The sequence below is a fragment of the Jaculus jaculus genome, chromosome 20 (assembly GCF_020740685.1).
Source record: "Jaculus jaculus isolate mJacJac1 chromosome 20, mJacJac1.mat.Y.cur, whole genome shotgun sequence".
NCBI classification, from domain to species: Eukaryota; Metazoa; Chordata; class Mammalia; order Rodentia; family Dipodidae; genus Jaculus; species Jaculus jaculus.
The window spans coordinates 2,238,628-2,256,452 of record NC_059121.1 but is presented as its reverse complement, the minus strand read 5'-3'; the positions used below and the strand labels follow the sequence as shown (position 1 = coordinate 2,256,452).

The 17,825-nt window shown below is 45.8% G+C and overlaps 1 protein-coding gene across 3 annotated transcripts in view; it reads right to left on the bottom strand.

Annotated features, from left to right (window-relative positions):
• Mast4 (microtubule associated serine/threonine kinase family member 4) overlaps nt 1-17,825 on the bottom strand; it is a 656,456-nt gene that overhangs the window by 469,050 nt on the left and 169,581 nt on the right. For all 3 annotated transcript variants that reach the window (XM_045139067.1, XM_045139068.1, XM_045139069.1), the window contains exon 2: nt 6,076-6,229. In XM_045139067.1, the coding sequence (XP_044995002.1) occupies nt 6,076-6,229 (154 nt within the window). The remainder of the gene's footprint in view (nt 1-6,075; nt 6,230-17,825) is intronic.

The following is a 17,825-nucleotide window of genomic DNA, read 5'->3' as shown; positions in this document are numbered from 1 at the left end:
TCTCCAAGTTCTCAGCTCCCATTCTGTCTGCACCCACCCCACTGGAGCATGGAGCTGCACCCCCCTGCTGTCCCCAGGGTTACCCAGCGACCTCCATGCTGAAGCCCGTGGCCTTTCCCTGCTCTCATCTTTCCTCCCTCACGGTCTCTTCGCTTCCTTGTCCTTTAAATGACCATTCTCTCAGCATCCGTGACTGGACCTGGCCCATCCCACCGAAGAGTCAAGCTCGACTCACGTCCTCTGGCATTCTGGAAATCTACTTCTCCCCCTGACTTCTGGAGAGTCATGCTTTCCCTGCCACTGTGCGGCTGGCCTCTAAATGACAGGCCAGCGACCCCAGCACCAGCACCAGCCTCAGGGTCACCTACGACCACGTGCCTGGAACCTGGCAAAAGCAAGTGACTAGGAATGAGTGTCTCTGCCAGGCCGGGACCTATAATGAGCCGGAAGGATTTCCCTGTCTTTCCACAACAGCGAACAAGTCATTATGGGCGATAGAGAGTCGCCATGGAAGGCACCTTAATGTTTAGGAGCCGGGCTGGAGCTGTAACCCCGGAATAGAGCCCTTAGCCAGGGTGCTTGAATAATGCAGAAGCACAACAAGACAAAACAAACCAGGGCCGGCAATATTCAAGAGCGAGTCCCAAAACTGAGAAAAACAAAACTTTTCCATCCCCCCTCACAACAGACCAGTCCAATAGCTTTAGAAATTCTAGTTAATCCTGAGTGATTTTATCAGTCCTGTGGGCATACTGCCTTCCATAGATCTATGCAGGTGCTGCTGGACCACCACCACCAACTGTGGAAACCACCCCAATATCCTCTGGAAAACAGAACTCCCATCACCAGGAAGAGGAGCCGTCCCTGTGACTGTCACGGTGGTGACCTCACAGCCTTGGGGGGCGCAAAACTAGGATGTGGGGAGCTCATCTGCACATCAAGAAGCTTGCAGCCAGGTATGCTGAGATCTGCGGACCATCCTGCGGCTCCTCCCCGGGCACCACAGGCGCAGTCTGCACACAGCTGCCCTGCTCCGCTTCATCCGGGGCCTCCAGAGTTCAGTCCATGTTGACAGAGGACCGTTAGGTGTCTGTTTGGCAAGTGGCAGGCCAAGATGGTTGAACACACCATTAGCCTCTGGGCGGGGGGGTGGGGAGGTGAGTGGGGGAGGGACCAGGCAGTGATGGGCAGAATAAGCTCTGGGTCTATTGTTTAAATGTCAGGGAACAATACATTTTCTTAAAAAAGCAAGAATTGTTTGTTTTCCCTCCTTCACCTAATATTCTTCGTGATTTAAATCTCTAGTTGGGGAGGAAAATGTCAAATTTTCAATCTTATGTCCCTTCGGTTCTAATCATAGTATAATCATGGGCTTCAGATTTTTCTTTTCTGAGATTACATATGCATATTTAAATTGTCAGCATTGAACAAAAGCTTTTGCAATTTAAAAATAGATGAATGAGCCAGGCGTGGTGGTGCACATCTTTAATCCCAGCACTTGGGAGGGAGGCAGAGGTAGGAGAATCACCATGAGTTCGAGGCCACCCGGAGCCTATATAGTTAATTCCAGATCAGACTGGACCAGAGTGAGACCATACCGTGAAAAACCATCCAACCAACCAAACAAACAAACAAACAAACAAAAAATAGATGAATGAAATCTTGTGTGTGTGTGTGTGTGTGTGTTTCAAGGTAGGGTTTCACTCTAGCCCAGGCTGACCTGGAATTCACTCAGTAGTCTCAGGATAGCCTGAACACATGGTAATCCTCCTACCTCTGCCTCCCAAGTGCTGGAATTAAAGGTATGTGCCACTATGCCCAACTTTTTGTTTTGTTTTTCTGAAGTAGGGTCTTGCTCCAGCCCAGGCTGACCTGCAATTCACTAGGAAGTCTCAGAATGGCCTAAAACTTACAGCAATTCTCTTACCTTTGCCTCCCAAGTGCTGGAATTAAAGGTATACGATAATGACACCAAGCTTTTTTTTTGGGGGGGGGGAGAGGGTATGTATGAAATATTGACTATGAGGAATTTTTTTTAGAGACAAAAGCAAATTTTACTGGTGATCTTCTCCCTTCTAGATCAAATTCCAGTTTTTTGTTGAATTAGCTACTGGGGCTGTCTTACCAAATTGTCCCAGAATGGTGGCTTAAAACAAATGGAAATGTTCTGTTGCTACTCTGGTGACTATGAGAAATTCGTTTAAAAAAGATAACTAGGGCTCAACATGGTGGTGCACAGCTTTAATCCCAGCACTTGGGAGGCAGAGGTAGGAGGACTGCCATGAGTTCGAGGCCAGCCTAAGAGTACATAGTGAATTCCAGGTCAGCCTGGGCTACAGCAAGACCCTACCTCAAAAACAAAGTTAACTATGATGGATTGAATCACTGGCCCCACACCTTCTCTCCATCCTCCTATTAGTGACATCTCTATTGAACCACCCATGGGAATGGGGGTGGGGAAACATCTCCTTCACTTGCCATGGCCGGTGGAAAGCTGGGAGACAAGGTAGTCACAAAACCTCAATGTGTGTCCACACAAACGGGAACAGGCTCTCCCGTTCCTGCCTCTTACCAGGTGATGTCCTTCTGCTCCATGAAAGTGGATGGGCAGAGAGCAAATGCCAAATCCAATGGCATCTAGGGATCAAGCCTGGTGGGGCCAGGGTAAAGCTTCCCACCCTGGAGTGTCCATCAGCCAAACGACCAATAAAAAAATATGCAGTGTTCCCTGCCATGGTGACTTTTGAGAGTATGTAGCAGTATGTCACCAAATGCTACAAAAACAAACCTTGGTTACAAAGACTTTCTTGTGGATTAAAGAGCAGGGTATAAAAACAGCTCAGCCGGGCGTGGTGGTGCACGCCTTTAATTCCAGCACTTGGTAGGCAGAGGTAGGAGGATCGCCGTTGAGTTTGAGGCCTCTCTGAGACTCCATAGTGAATTCCAGCTCAGCCTGGGCCAGAGTGAGACCATACCTCGAAAACAGAAACAAAAAGGCCATTAGCATCTTTCACATACCCATACATGAAGGGAGCCTCTTCAATTGCCAAACAAGTTTGAGAAAACTCCTTAAGAGTAGTTGTTTTCTTCCCCTTTCATCCAATATTCAATTACTTAATTGTAGTGACAGAAAGTGTTGTGTCACATGCAGCAATACAAGAACATTCAGCAACACAGGATTTCACACTGAACACTGCAAGCCTATTTCAGTGTTAAAAATCTATTTTTTACAACATGATTCATAATGTTTACAATTGTTTTCCATGTTGTGTGTATCCCATAGACTGTTGAATCAATATCCTCTTGGCAGGTATTTAGATTATATGTAATTTTAGTTATTATAATTGCTACTGCTCTGAATATCACTAGGTTAATTCTCTACACATATTCATGACTGAGTCCCTGTGATGCATTCCCACAAATAGAACTGCTGGGTTAACAACTGTATAAATTTAAAGCTTTTAAATATGCATTAATTGCTTAGTTTTAATTTACTTTAATTAAAGGACTGGAAGCCCTACAGATTGAGTTGATCCCAGATTCTAACTAAGCAAAGATTTTTTTACCCCCCCCCCCCCCACCTAGGATTCAGTCTAATTAGTCCTGTCAGAATTTGAAGTTTACCTAAAACCTCCTGGATGCCTGCTACGCCAGCTATGGTAGCTGAGAGCATGACGCCTGGAGCCACAAGGCCTGGGCTTCATTTCTGACTCCTATTTACAAGCATTAGGCCTGTGCCTCAGTGTTGTGGGAGGTGAGTGTTTCCAGAATTCATCAGCTAAATAAACCAGCAAACATAATTCCCTAAAAGCAGTCCTGCCACATGATTGGCTCTTTCGTATACATGTGAAATAAAGTTTGCCAAAGCAGCCACGCATGCTACAATGCCGGCTGACGGACAGAACTTCTGCGATTGTGGAGCGAGAGAACGTCGCATACTCACGGCAAGATTACCTTGGGCTCTCTTTAGCACCCTTAATTACCATCGGTGGTCCTCCGTGCTTGATCTAGCTTCCTAGGCTTTTGTGTTTTAAGTGAAGCTCAAGGTTAAATCTCATGTCTCAAGTCTTACACCTGCATAATTTTAAAGTGTTTGTCAACAGCTTTAGCAAAAAAAAAAAAAAAAAAAGTGAGAACAATTATTGCCTCTGCTGTCTGTCAGAAATATTTTAATCAAAGGAAACTCTCTAATAATAAATAAAGAAACAGAGGGGTGAGTCTTAACCTTTAAAATTTCACTCCCTCCCACACCTTCCCAAATAAAGGTTAGAGAGAGCAACGTTCAGACCACACCACACAAAGGCAGCCTGCGTCCACAGAAGAAAGGTCCTCACAAGAACTGGCTGAGCAGCAACGGCAGCATTGCGTCTGACTCTGGGAAATGCAGCCTGTTTGTTTAGTTTCGAGTTAAGGATCTTGCTGTGTAACCCACCCTGGGCTCGAACTCACAACTCTCCAGGCTCTGCTACTCAATGCTTGGATTACAGGTAAACACCACCATCTCAGAGTGCAGCCATTTTTAAAAACTAATGTTTTATTTACTTATTAGACACAGAGAGAAAGGGTGAGAGAAAAGAAGAGACAGAGAGAATGGGCACGCCAGGGCCTCTCGCCGCTGTAAATGAACTCCAGACACATGTACCACCACGTGCATCTGGTTTACATAAGATTTGGAGAATTGAACCCGGGTCCTTAGGATTTGCAGGCAAGCACCTTAGCCACCAAGCCATCTCTCCAGTCATTTTTGAAAAATTTTTTTGATGGCTGTCTTCTCAATGGCAGTTCAGACTCATGGAGCCTAGTGGCAGTTCTTCTGGTCACTGGGCATTTCATATAGAATTCGTGGGACCCTGTGCCTTTACCTTGTTACTTATTTTCAGGCCATGAGGTAAGCACTACTTTGCCACCATCTCACAGCCTCTCACTGTAATCTCAAGAATGACAAAGATGACCGGGCGTGCTAATGCACGCCTTTAATCCCAACATTTGGGAGGCAGAGGTGGGAGGATCACCATGAGTTCGAGGCCACCCTGAGGCTACACAGTTAATTCCAGGTCAGCCTGGACCAGAATGAGACCCTACCTCAAAAAACCGAAAAAAAAAAAAAAAAAGAATGACAAAGTTCCAAAACAAATATTTTCTCTTTATAATCTGATTGCCTTGGATTTTGGTTACAGTAACAGAAAACCCATGCACTAGCCATCAAGGAAATAATGCATATATTATTTATGTAATTATATATAAATATATATTAAATACATATATTTACATTTATAAATATATTATGTATATGTAACATCATATATGTATATGTATATATATATATATACATATGTATATATATATGTGGACTAAACACCAAAAAATCGACTAAACTCACATACTGGCCAGACCACAGGGCAGCAAGGAGCCAGAGTAATTGGTTTGTTCATCTATTATTGGTGGGAACATAAAATGGAACAAACTGGGACAACAGCTTGTCATTTTCTTAAAAAGCCTCACTAACTGCCAGGCGTGGTGGCACACATCTTTAATCCCAGTGCTCAGGAGGCAGAGGTAGGAGGATCACCGTGAGTTCGAGGCCACCTTCAGACTACAGAGTGAATTCCAGGTCAGCCTGAGCTGGAGTGAGGCCCTACCTCAAAACAGCAATAAATAAAATACATACATACATACATACATACCACTGGCCCACGCAACAAGGCCTCATCTCAGAAGGATAAAACTAAACAAACAAGGCCACAGAAACCAGACCATGGACTGCAGGGTTCCATTACTATGAGATGAACCTTCAGGGACTGGAATCAGTTGTGTCGTCGTCTTGGGCCAATGACTGGTGACGCGGGGTGGGGGTGGGGGGCTAGGATGGGCACAGTGAGCATTTCATGTTTTGTATATTCTCCCAAACTCTCTCTCTCTTATACACACAGAAATGGAGTCAGGTCATCATCTGCCACGTGCACCTCACTCAAGCTGACCCGCCACGTCATTAGCTTAACTACCTCCTGGACACAGTGAGATTTTGCCCACTGTCTGCAGACAGGCCGCACACGACCCGCGCGGCCCCCCACTCACCGGTGAGCGCCCCACCTAGGCTCCCTCGCCGCAGCTGCCTCCCATCCTCGCTGAGCTGCCGCTTATACTTCAGTGACTTTCCGGGGCCACGAGCCACGTCTGGGGTGCTACATTTCCGAAATGGCATAGGAGGTGGAGACAGTATGTGGTCAAGCTGCAAAGAGAAGCAGAAGGACAGCGGCGTCATTAGCCAGGGACCACAGCCCAGAACGCGCGGCCCACCACATGCGCTGGCCGCTCCGCTCGCCCCTCTCCAGGGGCCCCTCGCCCGGTCCTGGTGTTCACCGGGACAATTTAGAGAGTTCTGTGTTTCGTTGTTGTGTCTTCCACCTGAAAGACAATCTAGTCCACTGACAAGCCTCAGAGAACAAGGTTTTCAATGTCCCTCACAACGCATTAGTGAAATTAAATTTAGTAGCTTGTGACCATAGTTTAAAAAATATCTATTTATCTGAGAGAGAGAGAGAGAGATAGAATGAGGCAGAGAGAAAGATAAAGGGAGAGAATGGATGCACCAGGGTCTTCCGCCACTGCAAACAAACTCCAGACGCATGCAGGTATGCATCTGGCTATATGTGGGTGCTGGGGACTTGATCCTAGGCCCTTTGGCTTTACTGGAAAGTGCCTTAACTGCTCAGTCATCTCTCCAGCCAGTGACCATCATTTTTCAAACCCAATAGAATAGAAAGTATGAGTCACGTGGAAAAAGGGAAGTTAACATTTTATGAAACTTTTGATTAAACATATATAGGTGTGTTCGTGCGCATCCTGACCCCTACATAGAATGTGTCTTTCTGGCCCTCCCAGATGAACATCGCTGCATAGGAAAGTAACAGATCATGTCTTTGCATGAGCACAAAAGGAATTCATACATTGCTCACACCTAGAAGTACAAGAGAGGAATTTCTAAGCACTACAACCTTTAATGGAAATCAATACATCCCTACATCACTTTACAGCTCTTAAAAAGAAAGCCTGTCACCAGAATCAGAGAAACCAGAGTCACTTCAAAAGATAGATTTCTACAAAAGAATCTCTTGTGTCCCAACTCTTACGTCAAGATGCGCTCCATCTCTATGAAGAAAGCCTTCCTCAGCTGAGGAGCGCACACCTTCTGAGACGCTCACGGGCAAGTAAAAGCACACATGCATACTGTGATAGTTATTAGGTAAAGAAATATCCATGTGCCCACACCACCACCAAAGACAAAAACAATATTGGCAACAGCAGGGAAATAACAAGGATTACCACAAAAGGCCACCTTTGCAGAAATTTAGAAGCAGAAGAGAATTGGGTACCATTGCTCCAACCCAGGCATTTAAAATGATGTTTTATTGAAATGTGTTTTCTTTTCAGGGAAAGAGGTGGCCATTTCATCATAGATGTTTTACAGGAAGAAGAACTTCAGGGACTAGGGCATCTCTTTGTTGCCTATGGGACACAGTATATTCAACACGATTACAAAGGAGGCAGATCCCAGCCTGTGAGTGTCCCTTTCCAAGAAAGTGGAGCTGGAACCTTCAATGGACTCAGTTGCTACAAGATACCAACCTTCCCCCCGAGACTCAACTGTATTCGCCAGCCACGTGTAAAAGCAGACTTCAAGCCCTCCTCAACAACCATCACTTCCTCCATGTGGACAGTTAGCACTTCGCTGCATTTCGCTGCAAGTTGGTACTGAGTGACGAAAGCTATCAGCCCATCTACTCCAGGAACGAAGGCAGATCAGGAGGGGACAGGGACTCCGGCGCGCACTTGTCAGAGAAAAACGGAGGAGTCGGGGTTATCCAGAAGTTTCCCCAGAAGTTGCGGCTCAGACCATAAGCGCTCACTTAGGAGGGCTTCCAAGGAGCGGCTACTGAGTAACCTTGGCCCTTTCACCCTTAATGCCTCAGGCACAGTGAGGTGTATCCTGCAGCTCCGGGTCCCGCACCAGCTCCTAGAAAAGGCAGAATCCGGCCTGAGGTCCAAGCGCAGTCCGGCCATCCCACAACACAGACGTAATGTAAGCCCCGTTATTTAACTCCACCTTGCGTCCTTACACCTGAATGTTTCGTTTATAATGAACATTTTTGGAAGAACAGCTGTGACCCTGGAAAAGTAGAATAACTAACACAATGGGCGTCGTGCTCTCCCTGTCTGTGGTACCTCCCTCCACACTGTGGCTCGTGTCTAATGCACCCACCCCCTGCCCACACAAGGGCATCCAGTATCAGTGGTAGACCTGAAATCTTTGCCCACTAATACTTGAGCATGCTTCTTCTAAAAGCATGAACGTTCTTTTAAATTCACCCTTCCTAGAGCCTATACATTTTTATCATCGATGTTTCCAGTCTCATGAATTAAGGTGAAATATAAATACTAGGAAAAAGGTCTAAGAAGACTATATCACGGAGACTTAACGTTAAAGTGAAGTTACTCCTTTCCGTGACAACATAAATCGCAGCCACAAGGTGGCGGTGTACCACAGTCATTCGAGACACTGTTCCTGATAAATGCACTGAGAATGGATGACCGCCCCTCAAAGCAATCAAGCGAGTTAAGGTCCTTTCTACTTAGCTATTTTCTCTTAATTACTCGTGGCAGCTGCAGAACACACAACTCTTTATTGTTTCAGGTTCACCAGCCTCTGCTACTTATTTTTCATTCGGCTTGCAGGATTTCAATTAATTACTCCGGGGAAGCTGTTGTAGCACATTAAAATAATTTAAAAAAATAAACAAATAAAAAGGGGAGGAAAAATAAGTAAGAAAGAAAAGTAACTCCTAAGTAGAAATGACGTGATCTCCTCCTATATTTTCAACAAGGTCACAAAAGACATGGAGCAAGTTTGGGAGAATGAGAATGAAATAAACAAAAAGCACAGGCAGAAGAAAACAGTATCTTCCCTCACAAATATAAAGCCGCAAGCTATTAGTCTGTGGGCCGGAGTTTTTCATCAGCCTCTCAGTCCCAGGAAGGGTGTATTTGTTTAAATCTGGCAAATCTGAGGTCTAAAAAGGCTTCAAACCCAACGTGAATATAAAAAGCTAGAAGCACAGTGCTATATCCCATTTCTTCCTTCCTATCAATCCACACTCCCTGCAGAGCTCTAAATAGATCCCTCTCCCAGTGTGCTGAGTTCTTTGGTGGCTTTGGTATTCCTTTAACAATTAGTCAGAGCCTCTCAAAATGGTCCGCCACGGATTGGTAATTCATTTTCTATTTTCTGTCCTGATCCAAGCACTCATAGCCCCTTTAAAAACCCTTCATCACACCCTGGAGCTTAGGGCATTAACGAAACCTGTCACTTTGGACATTACCCTGTAACGGACTTCAGTTTAATATTTTCCTACTCACCCCTGCTCGCAAAGCCTCTTTTCTACGAGGAGTGTAACTCAAGACAAAGGTTGTCTTGAAACTTTCACTGACACTCCGGGGCGTCCGAGCCTGATTTAGCTCTGCCTGCCTCAAACATTTCCGGGGTCCCTCCCAAAGCACACAGCAGCTCCCAGAAAGTCCCAGAACCCGCTCCCTGCGGTCACCTAGCACACTGCTGGCTGTGAGCAAAGCGTATTGAAAGCCAGTCTCTAAGAATCCACTAGTTGCAAATATCGATTCCTGCTCAGAATTTCTCGTTAGTCTTCACCAACTCTCTCCATTCCAAGAAGAGCCTGGGGATAGTACGTGGAGGGGAGCGTCAGCACGTTATGAAATTCAGAATGCAGACAGAGGAGCAGCGGGTGACTGCATGTCAGAGACAGACAGCTGCTCTGACTGGTAGCCCGTCACGGGAAAAAGAAAAACATCTTCAAGGGTGAAAGGTGCAAAACCAAGATAAATCTGACACAAAGCTGGGAAAAAAGTGGCCAAAATTACTTGTCCTGCCGAAGTGGTAATCATACACAATTCATGCAACAGAGATTCGCACCTCTATTTTCTGTATTGGTCATTGTCGCCTATTGTTCAGGGGGGAAGAATAAACCTAGCTGAGAGGAAGAAAAAAAAAAATAGAAGAATCCAGCATAATTACCTGTGGCTTCTGTCATCAATGAAGCTGAATCAGAGTAGAAATAAAGGCACTTAAGAGATCACATTTAAGTTTTAGGGTCACATCACCCTGCTGGCCATATCCCCAGTACTGTCTGCAAATACAGACCACACGTTTCTTTTTCTTTGCTGGACCCCCAAGGAGTACCATCTTCTGAATCCTATGAAGCATATTTTGGCTGTCTATACACACAGAACTTTCAGCTGTTTTAACTGTTCTCTGCAGAGGCTGTCACGCGCAAGCATGAGTTCTCCAATTCACGGCTTCTAAGTGTGAACGATGATTTACGAATAGAAGGAGAACGACTTTTGCAGTCTTAGTGAATGCAACTTCTAGGTCCTTGAATCACAAACCTAAAGTGATTCTCAACTTCTCATTCTTCATTATTATTATTTTTTTTACATATTTTATTTATCTGCAAGCAGCAAAAGACAGAAAAAGAGCGAGAGACAGATAAACAGACAGAATGGGCACACCAGGGTCTCGAACCTCTACAAACGAACTCCAGATGCATGTGCCATTCTGGGCATCTGGCTTTTTCATGGGTACCCAAGAATCCGCCCCCCCCCCCGCGCAGCTTGTTAGGCTCTGCAGGCAAGGGCCTTAACCACTGAGCCACTCAGCTTCTAATCATCCAAACAGCCAGTCAGCTAACTCAACCTCCAAAATACCTCCAAGCATCTTTCATCATTTCTCCAGCGACCAGCTTGTCCCTGCCAGGACAATGTCTCCTGTGAGGGCCTCCCAGTAGCTTTCTGCTTCCCTCACTCTCACGACAGTAGCCAGTGATTCTCCTGAAGCACACATCAGACTCGCCAGCACTTGTCCCCCGACTTCTCCTTCACCAAGAACAAATCCAGTACTTAGCTATGGGCCTAGCCAAGCTTCCTTCACTTTTCCCAGTCCACCCTGGTCTCCCATTGAGCCTCAATTGCCCCAGGCATCTTCCCAGGGAGGGCCTTACATCCATCCATTCCAGTCCATGTCCTAGCCAGCATGCCTCCTCCTCCTCCCCAGTTTCTACCAGTGACTCTCTCTCTCTCTCTCTCTCTCTCTCTCTCTCTCTCTCTCTCTCTGCAGGAGGCCCTCTCTTGCTAACCACCCTCACATCTTTATTCCTTTTCCTCATTTTTCTTTATGGCGTCTATCACCAGAAGACGTATGTATTCTTTTGTACGTTTATACTTATTTTATCTATTTATTTATTTGAGAGAGACACAGAGAGAATATGGTGCACTGTGGCCTCTAGCTACTTCAAAGGATCTCTAGACGCATGTGTGTCTGGGTTACGTGGGGGCTGGGGAATCAAACCTGGGTCCTTAGGCTTTGCAGGCAAGAGCCTTAACTGCTAAGCAGTCTCTCTAGATTGTTTGTTCTTGTTTGTTACCATACTTCTGCTGAAGTGAAAATGACATGAAATGGTACACGTCTGTTTGTCCACTGCCACATCCCTTTAACAGTACCACACACACACATAAATCTCACACACACACAAGGGCACCTAGTAAATCTCTCTCTCTCTCACACACACACACATGCACACACACACAAGGGCAGCCAGTAAATCTCACACACATACACACACACGAGCACCAGGTAAATCTCTCTCATACACACACACACACACACACACACACACGAGGGCACCTGGTAAATCTCACACACACAAAGGGCACTCAGTAAATCTCTTCTCTCTCTCTCTCTCTCTCTCTCTCTCTCTGTCACGCACACACACACACACACACACACACACACACAGGCACCCAGTAAATCACTGTGGGAAGAAGAAATGAATTGGAAATCTCGGGGTTTTAGGGAAAATACAACAGAAGCATCCAAAAGACCATGATGTGCCATGAAAGGCCTTTGTTGTTGAAAGCTAGAGGTGGTTCCAAATGAACTCAAGGTGACATGCTAAAATGAGTCTCTAACACTTTCACAAAACTGAGCACTTCATGGATGGAAAAGAGCCTTGGGTTATATAACAAATGGCACTTTCTAAAGAGTCTTTTATATATACCACACTAATATGCTAATTTTTTTAACAGGGCTACCTCTGAAGGTGATTCCTAAACAATGAATTATCCTGCCTTTTAACTGTAACCCTACTGGCACATTCAGTCCTGTCTATCAATCCAACCTATTTCCTAGCCCCACTTCCCTTTTCTGTAATTCTGCATTCATTCCCAAGACGTGGCACGTGCATGTTAAACACTTATCCTGAATGTCTGTGCCCCAAGGCCAAAGTTCGGTAGTTCAAAGGGATCGCCAATGCCATCCGCATACGCAGCAGCACACCAGTAGTAAAGTCTTTTTCTTATGCTTCCAAAGAGACAGACCTGTAACGTAGGTTATGAAGACGTTGCTCAGTGACTGGGTCTTGATATTAAATATTTTGAGAAACCAAAACGAAAGACACAAAACTATCTCCTTTTGCAGCTGCACAGAGTCTACTTGTGCCCTGTTGCAGTAAGCTTTGCACTGTTGGAAGAAACAGACTTGAGGGGAAAACTCCGTGACGACAGGAGAAACCGTGGCATGAGCAGAGGGTGGACATCACCCCCTGGCCAACATCAGGTGAATGGCAGCAGCAGAACAGTGTGCCCAACACTGGCAAGTGGACGCTGACTATAACACCCATAAGCCCGCCCCCAACCATACACTGCCTCCAAGAGGCTTCAATTCCCAAACTGCCACCAGCTGGGGACCTGGCATTCCTAACAAATCAGCTTAATGAGACCACTACATAACTCTAATTAACCATTCATTCTCTCTCCCTTCCCTGACACACAACGAGGGATCAAACTGGCAACTCGAAATGACCTTATTATATTTTAAAATTAGATTTTGCATACCTTTAAGCCAAAGCCTGTAGTCAATAGTTGAAAGTTGGGCGGAACAGGCTTCCATAGTTAAGACAATCAATATTGGCTTCGTGCTAATCCCGCAGTGCTAGCTCCTTGGACCAGAAGTCACACCCAGTATACACTCAGTGAGGTGCTTAACTCTCTCCTCACCACTCCACTCACCATAACGTCTCAGTAACAGTAGCATGGACCTCCTGGGATCGCTGTGAGGACAGACACAGGTCACGTGGGCACAGCACCTTAAACAATGCCCTGCCTTTGGCAAGTGCCACACATGCCACTTAGCTCATGATTGCCCGGCTACGTACAAAGTCACCTAGGCAAACATTTCTACATGAAAATCAAACGGATTCAATTACATTTTGGGACCAGAGAGGTGGTTCAGAGGTTAAAGGGCTTGCCTGCAAAGCCTAAGGACTTGAGCTTAATTTCTTACTACCCATGTAAAATCAGATGCAGAGGGTGGCGCATGCCATCTGGAGTTTGTTTGCAGAGGATGGAGGCCCAGGCATGCCTATTTTCTCTCTCCGCCTCTTTCTCGCAAATTCATACATATTACATTTTTACCCAGAACTTTGTTTTCTGTTATTTACAGCAAAAGTGAGAATTTGGTTGAAACCACTATAGTTATCCCAGGCCAAATGGCTACATTCTGAAACACCGCATTCCTGATGCCAGCGTAGGAGACTGCATGATCCCTTGTCACTCACTGTGTGCATCTTCCGCCACGTTTTTACATGGAGGAAAAACTACAGCAGCCAGGAGCCTTGTCAGCAGGTCAGGGGCCGTGCCAAGCCCTGGGCATGCCACTTCTGGCAGAGGTGGTGAGGATGCAGAGCGACGGAGGACTGGCACCTCTGGGTGGTCAATAGCCACAATTCCTGAGGCACAGCCCAACTGTCTTCCAAGCTCCCCTCAGTCATTAACCCTCTTGCTCACCTGCGGACTTGCAAAACACACGACTCCTAAGTGTCTCTCCTTGCAAGCGGACGTCTCAGGCACTCCCACCTGCTCTAGACGACTCAAAATACCAAGAGAGACGTGCTTGAAGAATACACTCTGTCCCTCTCAGTAGGTCACTAGCATCTTGGTATCTATGGACTTGAGTTGGACCACCAAGAGAGTGACGGTCCTGGAGCTTATTGTGCGGGGCTCATTAAGTGATTTTGATGCTGACGTACATTTGGATTGGAGCGCCCAGAAGGCTTGCTTCTAGCCAGTGTTGCTGGAATAAACAGCCCTATGAATCCAGCTGCTGCATGAAGGTGTAAGGAAGGGCCTGCACGCCACCAGGTCCTCATCGAGACCCATCTCTAGTTACCAGTGTTTAAAGACCAGGTCTCTAGCCCAGGCTGGTCTCAGACTCGCAAGTCCTAAAAGCATTGCACGCGTGCTCCACAGTGTCTAGAAGATGAGGCAACACCGGGTTGGGCTCAGCTCTGGGCCCACTAGTCACAGAAGACCTATACCCAAAAGATGAAACTAGGCTGGAGAGACAGCTTAGTGGTTAAGGCGCTTGCCTGTGAAGCCTGAGGACCCATGTTCGACGCTCCACATCCCACATAAGTCAGACACACAAAGATGAGGCAAGTGCAAGGTTGCACATGCCCACCAGGTGGCGCAAGCACCTGCGGTTCAATTGCAGTGGATGAGGCCTTGCTATGCCAATTTTCTCTCTCTTCTCTCTCACCCTCTCTGAATTTTTTTTAATTAAAAAAATTTAAATGTATTTAGAAAAAGAAAAAGGGAAAACACTTTGCTTGCCAAGAGCTCCAGTCCATAGCATAACTAGTGTTTCTGCTGCTGGGCTGTGGGTCTGGCCTTATCTGGTAACCCTGGGAACCACTTTAAGTAGTCATGTCCCTAACTCGGGCCCCAGAAATCTCCAAAGTCTTTGACCCTCACTGGCAAGGGCAAAGTGATCCATTTCCAATTCAGACTTCACTTTGGGGCTGCAGAAGTGGCTCAGCGGTTAAGGCATTTGCCTGCAAAGCTTAAGGATCTGGTTCCAATTCCCCAGGACCCACATAAAGCCAGATGTACAAAGTGGCACCTGTGTCTGGAGTTCCTTTGCAGTGGCTAGAGGCCATAGTGTACCCATTCCCTCCTCCTTCCTTCTCCTCCTCCTCTCTCCCTCCCCATCTCTCCCTCCCTCTCCCTTTCTCTCTCTTTTTCTCTCTCTCTCTCTGCTTACAAATCAATAAGTAAAAATATTAAATGAAAGACTTCACATTTCCCTCCAACAGGGTACTCTCTGCTGGTGCTGACATTCTGACTTCACACATGCACACACACACACACACACACGCACACACACGCACACACACACACACATCAGGGAATGGTGACAGTGTCTAGAGCCAATTTTGACTGGTACAACTTGAGGGATGTGTGCTGGCACCTACCAGATGGAGCCCAGGGATACTGCTAAAGCATTTTGCTGTGTCCAGGACAGACTCCCTCAACAGAGAGGTATCAGGCCTCAAAGTTGAACACATTAATTCACTGTTGAGGATCCCTGCTGTATGCATGCTTTCTTCTGGTCTGTCTTTGCCTGTTTTAAGGGTTAGCCTGGACCACATGAGACCCCCCACCATCACAAAAAGTAAAAACACATGTAGAAATATGTATGTGTATATACATGTGTGTGCATGTATGAACAAATAGCAACAACAACAACAACAAAACACCCAAATATCTTGAAAAGAAGAAAAGGAATTAAAAAAAAAAAAGGCTGGAAGGATGGCTTAGCAGTTAAGGCATTTGCCTGTAAAGCCAAAGGACCCAGGTTCGATTCTCTAGGACCCACGTAAGCCAGATGCACAAAGGGGCACACGTGTCTGGAGTTCATTTGCAGTGGCTGGAGGCCCTGGCGCACCCATTCTCTCCCTCTCTCGCCCCTTCTTTCTCTGTCAAATAAATAAATTAAATTAAATATTTTTTTAAAACCCCACAAATACATCCAGCAACAACTGTTCAAGCCAACAGGATGCAGTAAGCATTTCCCCAAGCAACACGGATTCAGTCAAATCATTTACCTGCTTGTTGCAAATAATTTTCGCAACTTAAGTCCTTGTTTTTGGAAAGGATGCAGCAATGAACTATATTTAAAGTGGAACAGGGATACCAATTATCACTATCCATCTTTTTCTTTTCTCCCACGGGTCCCAGAACTCGAAATTCACTTGCCTCACCCCCCCACCCCCGGTGCTGGGAGTTTAGGTGTGCGACACTGTGCTTGGCTTTCCGTCTTCGATTTTATCATGTTTCATTATAATTAGCGACTCACAAACGTCAGTTGGTAATATGAAATGCACTTCAGAACCCCCCTGAAACAAATCACTCGATCCAGCAACAATGGTGTACACCTAAACAAAGATGTAGGACCAGTTACACTGCTGGAGAATTGATTTTCTTTCTCCCCTTCTGCGGGACGCATGTAAATTAGCACGTGGATAGCACCGCTGCTTCTGTGCCTGTCAATTCAACTCCAAGCAGGTCAATTCACCGGCTACGCGTATACACCACTCATTTGTACACACATCATACATACATCCATGCATGCAGCATTCGTATATACACACATATGTGCCAACCATCAACAACAGAATGTATCAGTTCAAGGGCAGAGCATCCTACACCTGACTTTTTTTAATTAAAAAAATTTTGACAATTTTAAAAATTAAATTTTTATTTCAAGGTAGGGCCTCACTCTAGCTCAGGCTGGCCTGGAATTCACTCTGTAGTCTCAGGGTGGCCTCGAACTCACAGTGATCCTCCTACCTCTGATTCCCGAGTGCTGGGATTAAAGGTGTACACCACCATGCCTGACTCAATAGCAGTCATGGAACTGCCCTTGACTCTGATATGTTTATTAAGCAATAAACTTGATTATTATAAGATGTGAAAAACATGGATTAGAGAGATGACTCAGCAGTTAAGGAACTTGCCTGCAAAGCCAAAGGACCCAGGTTCAATTCCCCAGAACCTATGAAAGTGCAGATGGCACATGCATCTGGAGTTTGCAGCAGGTGAAGGCCCTGGTGTGCCCATTCTCTGTCTGCCCCCCACAATAAATAAATAAAATATATATATTTAAAAATGTGAAAAACAGCACACATAATTTTGCAGTTTTTCAACGCATGGCATTTACGTGTGAGGTTTTCAGATTATGAGTCGCTAGGCAAAGTTTGATTTAGGAACAATGACAGCCGGGCAAACACTGGAAACAGACTAGCTTGACTTTGCATATGGATCACCTGTTTTCCTGTCACTTTAATATTCTGGATGTTTCCTTGACCTTTATTCAGGGATCTAATCTATGCCTGAAGTTGTTTACTTATCTGAAGTCATTAAATTCCCCTGATACCATCCTGTCCCCATCAGCAATATAACCGGAGAGTCTGACCGTGATTAACAAGCGGGAAGAGAAGACACTTCCCACCGGGTCACCGTTCTTCAGAAGCCAGAATGGAAACGTGCCACCCACGCGTCGCCACAGAACTTAACCCTCAGTACCCGCTTCCCTCCTCTCAAAAAGAGGAGGCCCCAGCCAGGTTGAGTTGGTACTTACAACAGCCAAGAGGCAGCAGACGCATAGCAGTGAGTTCATTCAAAATCTGTAGTTTGTAGCAGATGCCTTAAGAGCGAAATTACAAATTCCTAACACTGGAGCCTTCCTACCTTCCAAACTGTCTCCCAGACAGAGGCTTGACTTGGCTCACAGTGCTTAATTGAATAGAAATAAGGTAAGAGGGGCTAGAGAAATGGCTTAGTGGTTAAGGTGCTTGCTTGGCTGCACAGCCTCAGGACCTAGGATTTTTTTTCTTTTGGTGGGGGGAGAGAGGTAGGGC